The sequence below is a fragment of the Panthera pardus genome, unplaced genomic scaffold, assembly GCF_024362965.1.
Source record: "Panthera pardus isolate Hobbes unplaced genomic scaffold, ASM2436296v1 HiC_scaffold_26, whole genome shotgun sequence".
Taxonomy (NCBI): Eukaryota; Metazoa; Chordata; class Mammalia; order Carnivora; family Felidae; genus Panthera; species Panthera pardus.
In genome coordinates this window covers 29561565-29579200 of record NW_026526832.1, presented here as the reverse complement: position 1 = coordinate 29579200, position 17636 = coordinate 29561565, and the positions used below count along the sequence as shown (strand labels likewise).

The following is a 17636-nucleotide window of genomic DNA, read 5'->3' as shown; positions in this document are numbered from 1 at the left end:
AAAAAAGTGAAGCTTACCGTTTAAAGGAATCCTGTGGAAAACCAATCAATAAAGAGAATTACTATCTCTTAATTGACCCAATTAGAATGTCAAAAACTGGGCTACTTTGTTCAACCTAAAAAAAATGACAATTCTATGTTTTTAGAAGCAGGTCTGGAGAGTGAATGGCCATGGAGCCAGCACTGACCAAAAGAAAAATGGTGTCAGGGCGCAAGTATTCTTCCTTTCTCTCCCAGGATGAACTATCCTAAGGCACGTACACACTTAGGTGGTTCAGACATATTTTATTCACAAGAATCTCAGTGAGGCAAGGGAAAAGGAGACAAATTCTATAGAAAACGGGCAAGAGAACCGAACAGATACCTCACAAAAGAAGAGGTCTCCAGAGCTAATTCCGTCTCATTAGTCATGAGAAAAATGCGAACCAAGATCCCAAATAGATACTGCTAAATACTTAAGAGAAGAGTTAAGATTTTTAAAAAGCTAACAAGGCCAAATTGCTAGATTGGAATAAATGGCTCCTGAAAGTACAATCGGGGGCGTCTGGGCGGCTCCGTCGTTGAGCGTCAGACTCTTGATTTTGGCTCCGGTCATGATCTCACATCGTGAGTTCGAGCCCCACACCAGGCTCCACGCTGACAGTGAGGAGCCAGCTTGAGATTCTCTCTCCCCCTCTCTCTGCCCCTCCCGTGCACGCACGCTCTCTCTGTCTCTCTCTCTCACAAAATAATTAAGGTAAAATAAACTTGAAAAAAAAAAACAAATTAAAAAAAAAAAGAGCAAACGGTAAAACACCTCTGGAAAATCATTTGGGATTCTTGACGGAGGCTAAACGTACAGACAGCCGCTAACACACGCTTCCAGGCCGGGGTAAACAGATGCCGGACAGAATGGTATGCACATGTGCATCAGCAACACGTACAAAACGCTGATGCAGCCTCATCTCTAGTAGCCAAGAGTAAAAAGACACCAACGCCAGTCAACGTCACAGTGGATGAACTGTAAAACACGCACACCGCAGCTAATTTCTCCGCAGAACAGTGACTAAACTATACACGTGTAAGAACATGAAGGAGTCTCGCAAAAATTATGGAGCATAGCCATTTCCATTAAGCACAAAAATAGGTCAAATCCTATTGGGAGGGGTGTGATGGGTATTAAAATTCCTTAAAATAAGAACAAAAGCCACAAAGATCTGGTGTCCCAACACTGGTGATTTCCGGAAGGAAAAAGAAGAGCTAGAAACTAAGCTGGGACAGGGTGCAGGGGGACTTGTGGAAGGCTGGTCATACCAATTTCTCTATCTGGTGGCTTCATGGCTACTTTCTTCGTGATAATTTATGGAGCTGGACACTTTTCTGTACTTTTTATTTTTTTAATATGAATGTTGTATTTCACACACACACACACAAAAACGTTTAAAAGAAAAAGTTTTGGGGCGCCTGGGTGGCGCAGTCGGTTAAGCCTCCGACTTCAGCCAGGTCACGATCTCGTGGTCCGTGAGTTCGAGCCCCGCGTCAGGCTCTGGGCCGATGGCTTGGAGCCTGGAGCCTGTTTCCGATTCTGTGTCTCCCTCTCTCTCTGCCCCTCCCCCGTTCATGCTCTGTCTCTCTCTGTCCCAAAAATAAATAAAAAAAAAAAAAAACGTTGAAAAAAAAAAAAAAGAAAAGAAAAAGTTTTCCCACACACACACGGCCAGGCGACTCCCATTTCACTCCACTCATGGTCCCCTTTCAAACTCGTCCCTCGCAGACCAACTCACCTCGTGGAGCGCTTTACTAATTAATGGTGAAACACTGATACTCTCTCCTCCTTCTGGATGGATCTGGACATTCACTTTTTGATAAAGAATCTGAAAAGAGAACATGACATACTGTCAAGGAACTGTTGGGTTTTTTTTTTTTTTTTAATGTTTATTTATTTTGGAAAAAGAGAAAAAGACAGAGCCTGAGCAGGGGAAGGGCAGAGAGAGAGAGGGAGACACAGAATCTGAAGCAGGCTCCAGGCTCCGAGCTGTCAGCACAGAGCACAAAGTGGGGCTCGAAGTCACGGACTGCAAGATCGTGACCTGAGCTGAAGTCAGACATTTAACCGACTGAGCCACCCAGGTGCCCCTAAAGGAACTGTGTTTTAAATTTGCCTCACTTTACAACATAGACTGGAAATTTTAAAAGCACTCTTTTGAGGAAAACATTGCTACTTCATAATGAACACTTTTTGGTAACAGGCTTACTTCAGGACTTCCTGAGTGGCTTCCCAATTTGAGAAGTGGGCACCAATGGTGAAAAACCTGGTGTATGATGTACTGAATGACGAGGATATGAAAAGGAGAATTCCAGAATCTCCTCCTATATTCTTATACCCTCTATTTATTTCTTCTATATTTTTTGCAACAAAAGTATTATCCACTCTTCGGCAGATCCCGTGAATTTTGGGAAACTGAGCATCTCCCCAACCAAAACTCCGTCCTCCGCCATTTCCAAAGGACTTCCAAGTTCCCTGGTGGTCTAGTGGTTAGGATTCGGCACTCTCCAAACGACTTCCGAGGGATGGTATCACCACTGGTTTTTAACATATTTTCCAAGACCATTTCTCATGTTTAATTCTTGACAACACTCATTTCTTCATTATATCCAATAATTTACCTCTTAATATTACCTCCTACCTTTCTCCCTTACTATAATAAGCCAACAACACTACCTTATATCCAATATCTTCAAATCCCTTTTCACATAAGTGACAAGCTATTTTTCTTCCATATTATTTAAAAAAACAATCACAAGATCTCAGATCCACACACCCAACAAATCAGATTTCATACAGTTTGGGATTTACTTTACTGCAACACTTACTTCTGTCTGCAGATTGCTGCTCGCTGCCAGAAGAAGTTCAATGCTGCCAGGAGGGCAATGTGTCAAAGCAAAAGCCATGAGCTCCTGACGCGTGGCCAAGTCCTGGTAATTTTCTGATTGTCCTAACTGGCTACAAACATCCCAACTCTTAGAATAACCTATAAAATGAGCAAGAAAAAACAAACGGATTTTCACCAGAAGAAAAATCTCCAATCTAACATGAGAAACTCAGTGGATTTCTGCTCAGGTCTTGTGTTACCAAAGCACAATCTCGGTCATTAGAGACGCGTAACTTTTTTATAAGCGGTAAGAAACACATAAGGATCTAAAGTAAACTAGAAAAGAAATACTGGGCTGGCTTATTATCCAGAAAGGTTAGCAATATCCCACCTGTTTTTCTGATAAACTCTGTTTCATTTTAGAATACCTGACAATGACTACCCGTCATCTACTTAGCGTTGACAGTGAGTAAAAAGCTAAGTCAGAGATCTGAATTCGGAAGACCTGAGGATACAGCCCAACACTGCTATTTAGCACTTGTGTGTGCCTGAGAGAGTTCCAGACGTCACAGCTCCTTTACTACCACAAAGGGACAATAATAATGCCTTCCTCCTGGAGTTGTGGAAGGATTAAATCACGTTTATATTTACAAGCCACTTTGTAAACTTGCCAAGTGTGAGAAAAGAAGAACTATTACAGGCAGCTACACAGACACATTCACTTTATAGAAGACAGAGATCCAAGGACAGCGCAAGGCACGCTGTCCGTCGTGGCACTAAGCAGAGATGTTTGCTGCACAATGTTATACTCCAGTAAAATATAGTTTTATTTGTCACTGAAGGAGTTCTAGTTTGAAAGGGTTTGTTTGTTTTTTCTAAGTACTAAGTTCTATTTTGAAAGGGTTTGCTTTTTCTAAGTACAAAGGCCTGGGTCCAGAACAATTTCTCTAAACATATAAAGTAAAAATCCAGGTACTACGCCTTACAGGAATAAAATTCTTTAACAAAGCTCTCAAAATAATTTTAGAATAATACACTTTTTTTCAGACAACCATAATTATTCTGAACTTAATGTTACAAAGTCAATATTGGTTAACATCAATAGTGGCTTAATAACTGGTTAATGTTAATATTGGTTGGTATTCCGAATGTAGGTAGCTCTTTTATGAAACGGATTTTCTAATGCTGATATTACAAACCACAGTGTTTTCCCCTAGACTTTTAAACATTTTCATAGATGTACTGAAAACGATTTTTTCTTTGGCCAAATATTAGGCTCTGCTGAAGCTTCTTCACAACTAGGCCTACACCTTGGCCTGGCTGAGCCTGCATACTCCAGTTTCAGCAATAATCCTACAAAAAAGTCAGTTTAGAGAGAATCTCCCACCCTTGACAATTGATCATTGCTGATATGTGAGCAAATTCCCCATCCCTCATCCCTGATATCTAATCACCCTGGTCTGCCTTCAGCAAGAACCCTGTTAAGGCAGGTCAGAAAGAATGCCACGAACCTTGATGTCTTGTGCTAATTTTCCATCCACTGACCCCCTACCATGCTCCTTGGCTTTAAGTCGCCTGCTGTCTTTCTCGTATTTGGAATTGAGTCTCTTCTCTCTCCCTTAATGCAATAGTTTTAACATCTATTGCAAAAGTCCTGAATAATGTCTTCCTTACAGTTTTTAAGAAATGACAGAATATTTTTCTTTAACGGTATACACGAAGTGCAAAACTCTTAAGTGCACGCTCCATGAGTTATTACGAGGTGAAGCACTACATTTTTAACCACTCGCTATGAAAGCAAAGGTAAAAAGATACGCTTGATTTTTTTTGTTTGTTTTTTAAATATGAAATTTATTGTCAAATTGGTTTCCATACAACACCCAGTGCACATCCCAACAGGTACCCTCCTCAATGCCCATCACCCACTGTCCCCTCCCTCCCACCCCCCATCAACCCTCAGTTTATTCTCAGTCTTTAAGAGTCTCTTATGGTTTGCCTCCCTCCCTCTCTGTAACTTTTTTCCCCCTTCCCATCCCCCGTGGTTTTCTGTTAAGTTTCTCAGGATCCACATAAGAGTGAAAACATATCGTATCTGTCTTTCTCTGTAGGACTTATTTCACTTAGCATAACACTCTCCAGTTCCATCTGTGTTGCTACAAAAGGTCAGATTTCATTCTTTCTCATTGCCAAGTAGTATTCCATTGTATATATAAACCACAGCTTCTTTATCCATTCATCAGGTGATGGACATTTAGGCTCTTTCCATAATTTGGCTACTGTTGAAAGTGCTGCTATAAACATTGGGGTACAAGAGCCCCTGTGCATCAGCACTCCTGCATCCCTTGGGTAAATTCCTGTCAGTGCTATTGCTGGGTCCTAGGGTAGATCTATTTTTAATTTTTTGAGGAACCTCCACACTGTTTTCCAGAGCGGCTGCACCAGTTTGCATTCCCACCAACAGTGCAAGAGGGCTCCTGTTTCTCCCCATCCTCTCCAGCATCTATAGTCTCCTGATTTGTTCATTTTAGCCACTCTGACTGGCTTGAGGTGGTATCTCAGTGTGGTTTTCATTTGTATTTTCCTGATGAGGAGTGACGTTGAGCAACTTTTCATGTGCCTGTTGGCCATCTGGATGTCTTCTTTAGAGAAGTGTCTATTCATGTTTTCTGCCCATTTCTTCACTGGATTATTTGTTTTTCGGGTGCAGAGTTTGGTGAGCTCTTTATAGATCTTGGATACTAGCCCTTTGTCCGATATGTCATTTGCAAATATCTTCTCCCATTCGGTCAGCTGCCTTTTAGTTTTGCTGGTTCCTTTGCAGTGCAGAAGCTTTTTATCTTCATGAGGTCCCAATAGTTCATTTTTGCTTTTAATTCCCTTGCCTTTGGAGAAGTGTCAAGTAAGAAATTGCTAGGGCTGAGGTCAGAGAGGTTTTTTCCTGCTTTCTCTTCCAGGGTTTTGATGGTTTCCTGTCTCATATTCAGGTCCTTCATCCATTTTGAGTTTATTTTTGTGAATGGTGTAAGAAAGTGGTCCAGTTTCATTCTTCTGCATGTTGCTGTCCAGTTCTCCCAGCACCATTTGTTAAAGAGACTGTCTTTTTTCCATTGGATATTGTTTCCTGCTTTGTCAAAGATTAGATGGCCATACTCTTGTGGGTCCAATTCTGGAGTCTCTATTCGATTCCATTGGTCTATGTGTCTGTTTTTGTGCCAATACCATGCTGTCTTGATGATTACAGCTTTGTAGTAGAGGCTAAAGTCTGGGATTGTGATGCCTCCTGCTTTGGTTTTCTTCTTCAATATTACTTTGGCTATTCGGGGTCTTTTCTGGTTCCATACAAATTTGAAGATTGCTTGTTCTAGCTTCGAGAAGAATGCTGGTGCAATTTTGATTGGGGTTGCATTGAATGTGTAGATAGCTTTGGGTGGTATTGACATTTTGACAGTATTTATTCTTCCAATCCATGAGCACGGAATGTTTTTCCATTTCTTTGTATCTTCTTCAGTTTCCTTCATAAGCTTTCTATAGTTTTCAGCATACAGATCTTTTACATCTTTGGTTAGGTTTATTCCTAGGTATTTTATGCTTCTTGGTGCAATTGTGAATGGGATCAGTTTCTTTATTTGTCTTCCTGTTGCTTCATTGTTAGTGTATAAGAATGCAACTGATTTCTGTACATTGATTTTGTATCCTGCGACTTTGCTGAATTCATGTATCAGTTCTAGCAGACTTTTGGTGGAGTCCACCGGATTTTCCATGTATAATATCATGTCATCTGCAAAAAGTGAAAGCTTGACTTCATCTTTGCCAATTTGGATGTCTTTGATTTCCTTTTGTTGTCTGATTGCTGATGCTAGCACTTCCAACACTATGTGAAACAACAGCGGTGAGAGTGGACATCCCTGTCGTGTTGCTGATCTCAGGGGGAAAACTCTCAGTTTTTCCCCATTAAGGATGATATTAGCTGTGGGCTTTACATAAATGGCTTTTATGATGTTTAAGTATGTTCCTTCTATGCTGAACATAAAAAGATATGCTTGAGCTTTCCTACATTCAGAGACAGCTACAGAAAGCAGATCATTTAGTAGAGAGTCTATGATCAGACAACATCACTTCCTACCCCATGGGGGAATATGTTCTTTCATAGTGAAATTATTCTACACACACACAGACACATACAAATCTGATCTTCCAGAGACTGGAATTTAAATTTCAATATAGAATATTTTAGGGTTGCAGACTACTTTCTAACTTCTCAAGGTCAGTTTGAAAAGCACTATGTTATCCTTTTTTAAAAAAAAATTAAAGACTAGAAACATGAACTACTCACAAATCATAGATAATTCAAAAATTTCAAATTTTCTTTTATATAACAAATACATGAAAAGGCATTAAAATATTTTATATAAAATTGTTCTTAAAATTATGAGCATATTTTTAATAGGCAATGGAAAGCAACCAAAATCTCAGCTAAAATATAACCCCTGAGCCCATTAAGTACTTACATTAATATATAAGCACAAAGAATACAGACTGATCAGTGCTCACAAAAGGTTTCTCAAGTCTTTTGAAGAAAATGTGCCTGGCTTCCCAATCAGGCCAATTGATTTCAGAACAGACCTTTTCCATTACTCATCATGCAAAGCGGACCTGGGCAAAGTGTTAAGTAATTTGTCTATTTCACCTGTGGCCATCAGCTCCTGACAATGCACATTGGCTGCTTTGTAGTCATGGAAACGAAGTGCCTGTTCCACTAGAAGGATCAGAACCTGTCCACGCCTTTCTTCTGGGTCTTCACCTGTAAACACAGGCAAACAACTTAATGATTATGGCAGCATCAATTAATAAAACAGCTCATTAACATTGTATTTTGAATTAATTAAAAAATAAAAGGTAGAGATTAGACTGATTTTTTAAAAGATTATAGGACAAATGTCAAGGCAACTTTGACCTTCCAATCTATTTATTAATCCTGGAATTAGCTCTCATTCTCCTAAGAGATCAATGATCAGTATCAGCCCCAGACCAACCATTCCAACCTAAGTGGGGAGAGAAAAAGTTTTCCTCCCAGTAGTGGCATTAAATATTTTGCTATTTTTTTTTTTTTGATATTTTGCCCTTTGAATGTTCTATTTCTAATTATAATTAACAAATGACAAATACAAAGAGGGGAGCCTTAAACACACAGTAAATTGGTTATAACTTTATGGTTTCACTAACAGTACTATCTTTTATTTATCATAGTAAGCATGTAGGCTCTCAGAAAACATACCAAAATTCAGTTTACGGTAACACAAAGATCTTAATCTCTCAAAAAGATTCTTAGAAGTCAATTTAGATGTGATGTCCTTCTTTGACACCTCTACACTTTCTTCACGAAAAAGGTATGGTTTAGGTGACCTCCTACATGTTTCTTCACTTTTCATTTTCAGAATACCAATTTATTGGGATTATTGTTTTAAAAATCTACATCTAGTATCAGAATTTAAGATCTCTCAAGACAGGGGTCCCTTCCCTTGTTAAATTCTCAGTACCTCCAAGTCATACATATAATTGGGGTTCAAAAAAAAATACTCAGTGAAATGAGTAGAGATTCTATTATAATTCAAAGTTACAACATAAACACAATTTGTACACTTAGGCAAAAAAAAAAAAAAAGTAAACAATTTAAATTTTAATCAAGTAATGAAACTTTAAAATTATTTTCAATATTTCCAAAAAGAAAAAGGAAAAATGCAATGATCCTTGCATTTTTAAGCTATAATGCAGTTTGGAAGAAAAAGTAAACATATCACAGAAAGGTTTGAATGAAAGTTTTAAAATATGTTACCGTTAATCTCCATCCTGTGTTTCACAGGTTTAAAATCCAAGTATTGGCCTAAGCTAATTGAAAGACATTAGGTTTTGTTTTTTTTAAGAGAGGATAGAGCACTATGATTCATAATAGTATTATTATTAGAACAACAAACCCATGTTCTGTAACACTGACACATAATACTGGAAATGGAACAATATGCACAAAGTTTCTCAAAAATACATGCACATATCACACTTAATATAAAACCTATTTCCTAGATAATCCTCTCAAAATGTTTGCATTTATTCAGAAGATCTAAATAAAAAAATGAAAGGACCAAGGGTGATTTTTTTTTTTCATAAGACAGCTTGGCTAGGTGGCAAAGATATTTTGCAGATATAAAGCCTCTAGTCAGCTGACTTTAAAGATCCATTAATTACCATCATCCAACAATAACAAACAGGTGGAAACAAAGGATAAGAGTAAAGGATTCCAAGTGAGAAACTTCTTAACTGTGAAATCATCAATAAATTGTTTCACTTCTTTATCCCTGTTTTCTCACATTCAAAATAAGAGTCATATCTTTGCTGTAAGGGCAGTAACAAGTAACTTAAGAATAAAAGCATAAGGGGAGGATTATTATTGTAGTTACTGTAAACTTTTATATGAAGATAGGTTAAATGGTCACCTTCAAGTCCAAAGTTCAAATATTTAACTGTTTTTCTTTCTAGAAAGTTCCAATCTGAACAGGTGGATTAGTGGGAAAACATAACCAAAAACAGCCTAAAAGAATGATCTAGAAAAATATTGCAAACAAAACAAAATAAATTCTTAACAGCCAGGAGTATGGCCAGACAAGACATCTATTAAAGGAGCTCTTGGGTGGCTCAGTTGGTTAAGCATCCAACTTTGGCTCAGGTCATGGTCTCACAGTTCATGAGTTCAAGCCCCGTGTTGGGCTCTGTGCTGACAGCTCAGAGCCTGGAGCCTGCTTTGAATTCTGTGATTCCCTCTCTCTCTGTCCCTCCCCTGCTCATGCACTGTCTCTCTCAAAAACAAGTAAACATTAAAAAAAAAAAAAAAAAATAAGACATCTATTAAAATGATTCTGATATTTAGTCTGAAAAAAAGAACATAAATGGTGGCATGATAAGGCTTTGAGTATATGAAATATAATTTAAGCCACATCCACAATTTCTCTGACACTCCTTTCTAAAGATGGAGCACAGTGACCCTCCCATTGACAGGGACTGGTTACTGATTTACTTGACTAGACTTCCAAGACTAGGTCATAAAGGACACGAAGGCTTCCTCCTCAGTCTCTCATGGTTCAACTGCTTGAGGAACAATTAGGTGTCATGTTGACAGAACAGTTAAGAAGCCCTATGAAGAGGTCCATGTGGCAAGGAACTGAGGCCTCTTGCCACCAGCCAGGAAGAAACTGAGGTCTGTTCCAACAGCCAAGTGAGTAAGCCAGCTCAGAAGGAGATTATCCGGGCCCAGTTAAGCCTTCAGGTGGGGCCCATATGTATTTCCCTTATACTTGGGAGGGCCCATGTGACTGCCTCCATGAATAAGACACAATGGCAATGAAACTGCCCAAATTCCAAAGCTGGATTAGAAAACTCCATGAAGCTTTTTCTGGTTTCTCTCGGAACACTGACTCTGGGACCCCTCAGCCATCATGTAAGAAGTACTGGGACTCTGAGGCCACCATATGGAAAGACCACAAGGAGAAACCATAAAGAGAAGAGACAAGACCCCGACTATTTTATCCCCCAGCTATGTAAGTCTTCCCAGACCATGTACCAGGCATGTAAGTAAAGCAATCTTTGAGATGAACCCATCTATCCCTTGACACTATCTGAGTGCAATTTATGAAAGATCCTGAAGTGCCTGGCTGAGCTCAGTCAACCTCCAGAACTGGGAGAATAAAAATCAAATGATTTTGCTTTAAGTCACTAAACTTTGGGGGTGGTCTGTAAGGCAGCAGTAGATAACCAAACACCCTGCGTGCTTCAGATCAATGTCACCAGCTTTGTGATTCCTTTCTTAATTACCCTCCTCACTGGGCAAAATATTAGCATTGCCTTTCTTCCAACCTCTGTAACATTTGGTTGCAGAAGCCAGGTACACATCATGTCCTGTGTTGCAGCATAGTTATCTGCTTCCTCAGCCCTCTAAGATTCCAAATGCCCGGAGGGCAGAAGCTGCGTGGAACAGAACTTTGTATCCAAAGTACCTAGTGGTACTACTTTACCTCTCTGTGCTTCCGTTTCCTCATCTGTAAAACGCAGGGAACAAGAGGTTGTTGTACATCACCGAAGAGCTACTATGTAAAAAAGAGTATCCGGGCACCTGGGTGGCTCAGTCAGGTTGAGGATCGAGCCCTACACTGGGCTCCACACTGAGCATGGAGCCTGCTTAGAATTCTTTCTCTCCCACTACCCCTCTCCCCAGCTCATGCCCTCTCTAAAAATTATAATAAATAAAAAAAATTTTTTAATGTTTATTCATTTTTGAAAGACAGAGACAGAGCACAAGCAGGGGTGAGGCAGAGAGAGAGGGGGACACAGAATCCGAAGCAGGCTCCAGGCTCTGAGCTGTCAGCACAGGGCCTGATGCAGGGCTCAAACTCACGAACTGCGAGATCATGACCTGAGCTGAAGTCGGATGCTCAACCAAGCCACCCAGGCACCCCTAAAAATTATAATAAATTAATTAATTAAGTTAACGAATGAATAGTACAGAAGGGGACTGAAAGAATGTCAATACCATTAAAAATTCCTACAATTTACCAAGATCACTGATATTCCTGTTTCGTGTCAACATGACACAGGACAAAACGGGAAATTAGTCTTAGTGGGTACATAAAAATGCTGGCAGTATCCCTGAGCTGCTTCATTAGTTTCTGTGAAATTTCCTTATGAAAATTTTCCCTGATGAACAGAGCGCTTCAAAGTTTACGAAGTGCTTTTATAGGCATTAACTCCTTCGGGGATCCTGTAACTTGGAGGGTGAAGCAAGGGTATCATTGCCAGTCACCGGAGACAACAGCTGGAGCCAAAGCCACTTTGCAAGCGTATGGGACAGTGAGGACCGAAGCGGTTTTCTGACTCCCTGCCCCCAATTCCCCCCCGCCAACCCTGTCATCCAAATGCCTCACGATGGGTGACAGGTCCCAAAGCTGCAGCGGGCCCGCAGGTAAAGATGCTAACTCTCTGCTTTCAGAACTAGAAGAGGACAATGACACAGGACAATTTACTAAAACTGTAGCCCTTAAGAGTAAGTCATTTATATTAAGATTTACAAACATTAATAAATGTATGTCCCCTAAATACACTAGATATATATGTTTTTAAAAGTTCAAAATATAAACAGAAATCTCACTTACTTTTGAGCCTATACTATGTGGTTTGGACAAGTCTAACTTCAAACCACTGCTTATAAAACATATGGCCAACAACTGTTTTTGTGGAGATAAGCTTAAGTCAAAAATACAAAAGAAAATTATTAACAGACTCTGGTAAGCAGAACAGTGTGGTTACAGAAACATGAAAGAGTCAGAAAGACTCCTCAGAAGTCAGGGTCTGCTATTTAACCCTGCTGAGCAAGATATTGGACTTCTCTGATCCTTAATTCCCCTTATAAAATGAGAAAAATACCATCATCACCACCATTTAATAGGAGATGAAGTAAGATCACCTATGTGAAAACCCCACCAAACAGTAAATGCACGCATTTTTCTAAGAAATTGTTCAGGTTCAAAAACGCCACACCGAATCTGGGCACCGAAGGTGACCTGGTAGGCCTGACCTGTTCTACACTTAAGCTTTCTGGTGATAAATGCTAATCCTGGCTGCTACTCTTTGTAGCATCCTGAGTGAGCCTGTCCTCATTTAAAGGACCAGCAGCTCAGTATGGGTACCCATTTTTATAACGTGCCAATCTTTGCAGAGAAGACAAATCCTTGCTCAAGAACAGCTCTCTGACACCTGGAGGTAGATTTTCTGACTTTTGCCTGGGATGATGGCAAGAATAACACAGAAACCCTACTCTGCAATTTAGCATTCAAAGCTTACCTGCTACCCTCAGCAAGTCAGCAAGGCCCAGAAGCTTGGCGGACTGTCTGTAGCACGTGGGGGATTGGCAGATACACTGCTTGATGAGGCCGATCCGATCAGAGCACAGTCGCACTAAGGAAGAGAGACATACTCAAGACTGGTAACCAGGGACATCACGGAAGAGTGTCATGACTGTCCAAGTTTTAGGTAAGTGAACACAATGAAAGCTTCCAGCCTCCAGATCAAAAAGAATTAAGACACAATTGTTTTTAAAAAATTACAATTGTTGTTGCTTTTGAATAAATGATGTACAGCTTGGATCTTTTGTCACCCAGCTTCTGAAAGAGTGAAGGCGCTGACGTTCGGGAGCTATGACAAAGCGTCACCTTTTCAACTGCCATGTAAGGCCTCGGAAAATTTTAAAGAATTCAGTATCTGTCTCTGAAAACGTCAGATACTTCCTATCACACCTGCACCCCCATTCACCTAACCCCTCCACCCCCAAATCCATCCCATATTCCAAACATCCATATTTCTACCGCCACGTCATCACCCCTGTTTTTAAAGGGCAGGGATCTTTCAAGTGCTCACAGTTCCAATGTATTAACCTTTCTCCAAACCGGCCCTATCTTCTCACTTAAGACAGATATTAGGAAAAAAAAACATGTCTGATCACAGTGATTCACACTATAAGATAATTAAGGACACTTAAGGGGAGAAAAAAGCTTCAACAAACAGTATTATGTATATGCTAGGAAGAGATGGTTTTTTATTTAAGGGAGAGGTATCAACCTTTAAGAAGCATGTCACTATCGGGGAGACCAGGCCCCCAAAATTACAACAGTAGGAACTATAATGACAGCAGCTGACATTCAGTGAGTATGAGCTACATCCCAGACACTGTCGTAGGTAATTTACGTATATTAACCCTACAAGGCAGAACTTGTAAGGCAGATGCTATTATCTTCAGAGGAAGAAAAGGTACAGAAAGGTCACTGAAAAAGTGATGGAACCAGAATTCAACCCAGCCCCTTAAAATGTTTTTCATGCCTTCATTCCTTTACCCATTCCCAAATCCATGGCTTTATCCCATATATTCTGGGTTCTCCCAAAACTTCTTATAGGTAAGTGGCAGGGGGTCCAGGGGTTGGCGAGATAAAGGAGAGAGGTAGTAGTTTTCTTTGGAATGGGCCCTTTTATTGTACGTTTTCATTATGATTTAATTTCAAACTTACAGAAAAGTTGCCCGAATGATACCAAGAACTCTGTATGTTTTGCCAAGAATAACCAATTGCTAATAATCTGCTCCATTTACACATGCACGTGTGCAATCATGCAGGTGAGCACTCCCTCTCCACACATATATACACACGAATGCCTGTGTGCACACGTGCGCGCACGCTCACACACACACCTGTTTTTTCTGAACTACTTGAGAATAAGTTGCATATGTCACATCCTTTTATTCCTAAATACTTGAGGGTACACTGGGTTATTTTAAGAGGGCTATTCATGCATCTGCTAGTACAGTAATCCCTTGTGGCCTTCACTATAAAACGGAAGGTAGATGTAGACTTCAGTTCCTTGCTTCACAATCCTGACAACCAATATGTACATCTGAGTCGAACTACAGTAGACTGTACTATTGTTCCCAGTATCCACTGTAATGAGCCGTGCCCCAAATACCCACCTGACATTAGACTTAGGATTGGTCATGTGATTTCTGTGGGCAACAAAATGTGAGTGGAAACGCCATATGCCACTTCTGAGCAAATGTTTAAGAGTCACCGTGGGATCCCACTCCTTATCTTCTCCCCTCCCGTGAGAACGCCACTTCACAAAGCCGAGCTGCAGAAATGCCAGTGTGCGAGAACTCACCTTCTATTCCGTGGCCCTGAGGCTTTGGAGACTTTTCCTATAGCACAGCCTAGCAAAAATTAACTGATACAGCATTCTTCAAACTTCTCTCAATCAAAAAATTGTTTTGTTTTTTTCTTAACATTTGCTACTGTTTTACGGGTTTTCCTCCTTGTATGTATTTTAAGAAAATGTATATTACTACCTCATTATTTCAGATGCAATTACTATGAGAAAGGTACTTTCTGCATGTTTCTCATTTGATTTTCCAAATAAAACCTGCCCTACCGAGATCTCATGGTCAGTCTACATATGTAAGAACCTGGGGTTTCTGTACACACTTTTATAGCCACATTTGATGAATGCTGGTTCTCTCGGGGAAACCCTGGTTTCAATAACTCTAGTAAGCTGACTTCCTTACTATACAGCCATTCTTTCTCTAGTTCAATAAAATCAAAGTTCTACTTTTTCAGTTTTCTAAACTGAAGTCACACATAGCAACAGATCTTCATTTTCTCTGAAGTTCCAAGTTTGGTTCTTTGTTTCTTGCCCGAAGCAAGGCATAACTACTAATATTTTAAGGACATTAAGTAAATTTGCAGAGTGGAATTCTAATAGAGTGCAATTGCCTTATTCAAACGTCTTTTTACTTTATTTATTTCTCTATTTTTTGAGCCTCTGGACAATCACTAGACCAATTCTCTTTTACTGCTTATTGTAGGACATGCTAAATTCTATCTCAAAATGTGATTTCTTGGTTAGGCAAATTCAAGACTTAGATGTTATTATACTTCTATGAAGGAAAGGAGTCTCCGACACTTAAAATTCCTTTTCAAATGGAATTAATGACCATGAAAAAGATATGCACGTATGCATCTTTTAATAATTGAGGATCCCTCATTTTCCTGTGGATCTCACAAATATAGATCCAGTGTTTTAAATACACACACACATCTCAGACATAAGAAACTCTTACCGACCAGCTACACACATGCCAAACGCTCTCATCACGACCTTGTAAGGCACAGACAGGGAATCATGCCCAACAAACCACAGATGCAAAATACCACTTTCAGTCGCTCACGAATGGCACCAAATGTACACAACAGCACAGCAGTTACTCGTGACATTGCTGAAGTACAAATCTGAATTGGACAGGGGAAGAAGGTGACAATATGCAGCAGTCACCTAGCTGATGAGCAAGAACACCTGAGTTTCCTTATTAAATCTTTTACTTTCACACCACTTCATCAGAAGAGTATGGTCCACTCTTTACAGACACAGGTTTTTGTACCAAACTATCTAGCTTTGAATTCCAGCTCCATCTCTAACTGCGTGACCCTGAGCAAGCTATTTAACCTCCTCTATTTTGGTTTCATTATCTGGAAGTTGGAAACAATAATGGACACTACTTCATAGAAGACTTTTGAGAACAAATACATATACTTAGAACATGAAAGCTACTCAATAAATGTTAGTTGTTATTACTACTACTGACATATGCACAGAAATACTTGTGAAGTATGAGATCCTCTAATGTGAAAATTCTCAATGTTTCAAGACAGAGTTTTCAGGTCTATCTACAGAATATTGTATTATTATCTCCAACTGAGGAAGGGGACATTCAAAAACACGAAGATGCCACAGGTCACAAAGCTCAGAGCGGATGAATCAGAATTTAAACTCCTACGTGACACTTGTGTGACTCTGTCTTGTTATCGGTGTCAGTCCCCCCGAGCCAGAAGTGTGCCCTATTCCCTTCATCATTTCAGTTCCTAGAATAGGGTTAGAAGCTAACTTGGGTTTTGAATGGAAGCAAAGCAGAGTAGGAACACGAGAGTGAAGACATGGTGGGGAAGAGGAACAACGACAAGCAGGTAAGACCACTCTAATTCCACCACCAATTAGACACTAGAACCTCCATGTAAAATAACAAAGATGACACTTGATGCTGGCACGGCCCTTACGATACCCCAGGCGCTGTGAACACACGGCCTTCATGCCTATTAGCAATTCTAGAAGTTGTTTCTTAGCATCCCCATGTTGTGAATGAGAAAACCTAAACAAAAAGAAAGGTGAAATACGTGTCCAGTCACTAGCTGGACAAAACTGGCTGTGGGTGGCTTTAACCACAGTGCTGTAAGACTGAAAAGTGATTTACCCTACTATAGAAAACACGGGGGACAACTGAAATATCCCACATCTGCCCATGTGAATGTTAAGAATAATTTACATAAAACATGAATTTCCAAATGATGGGGAAAAGCACACACGTGTTTACACACACACACACACACACACACACACACACACTCAAACGTAAGGAATCATTTTTACATGCTATTTCTGTTCCTGTTTTCTATGAACTTTTTAAGTGTCACTCAGTACCCTTAGCCTTCACTTGGTGACCAGTACCAACTCCTGGAGTGTAGGCCAAAGCTTTAAAACAAAGCAGAGTGACAAAATAAACTATGTACGTTATAAAAAAAATACCTGGACCTTAAGTGTTTAAATACCAAGTTATGTGGTTTGTCCAGTATCCCTGATGACTACAAAAGCAGCTTAACCCTAAATTGTATCTATGGCATAAACACAACACACAGGATACAAACGCAGTATCCCATGTCCCCATCCAGAAAATTTTCTGACATTCATTCCAACAGGAAGCTCCAAATCAATATATCAAGCTGGAAAGCTGTCAAGACATGAAAGCAAACGTCCTGCTTAAAACACTCTTCAGTCAGGAAATCTCTCAGAAGTAACAGCAGGATAGCAGGTTCAGTCGCAGATTCTCAAACCCATCAGATGACGTGCAAACACTGCCAGCAAAAGTCCTGCTAATGGAGCACCACGGAAAATTACGAGCTCAGTTTGTTATTTCAATTCAATTGAACGAATTCATTTGCATTTGGGGAACTGCAAGAAAATGTTTTTTGTATTACATCAATCTGCCTGGATTAAATAAGCAGCTAAAATACACTCATAGACAGGGGCGCCTCGGTGGCTCAGTCGGTTGAGCATCCCACCTCGGCTCAGGTCATGATCTCACAGCTCACATGATCTC

The 17636-nt window shown here is 40.0% G+C and overlaps 1 protein-coding gene across 3 annotated transcripts in view; it reads right to left on the bottom strand.

Moving 5' to 3' along the window:
• NBAS (NBAS subunit of NRZ tethering complex) overlaps nt 1–17636 on the bottom strand; it is a 329555-nt gene that overhangs the window by 147536 nt on the left and 164383 nt on the right. For 2 of the 3 annotated variants that reach the window (XM_053891145.1, XM_053891146.1), the window contains 4 exons: nt 12734–12865; nt 7539–7652; nt 2853–3010; nt 1763–1852 (listed from right to left, as the gene is read on the bottom strand). In XM_053891145.1, coding sequence (XP_053747120.1) covers nt 1763–1852; nt 2853–3010; nt 7539–7652; nt 12734–12865 — 494 coding nt within the window. The remainder of the gene's footprint in view (nt 1–1762; nt 1853–2852; nt 3011–7538; nt 7653–12733; nt 12866–17636) is intronic. The other variant, XM_019451545.2, reaches the window with a different exon arrangement.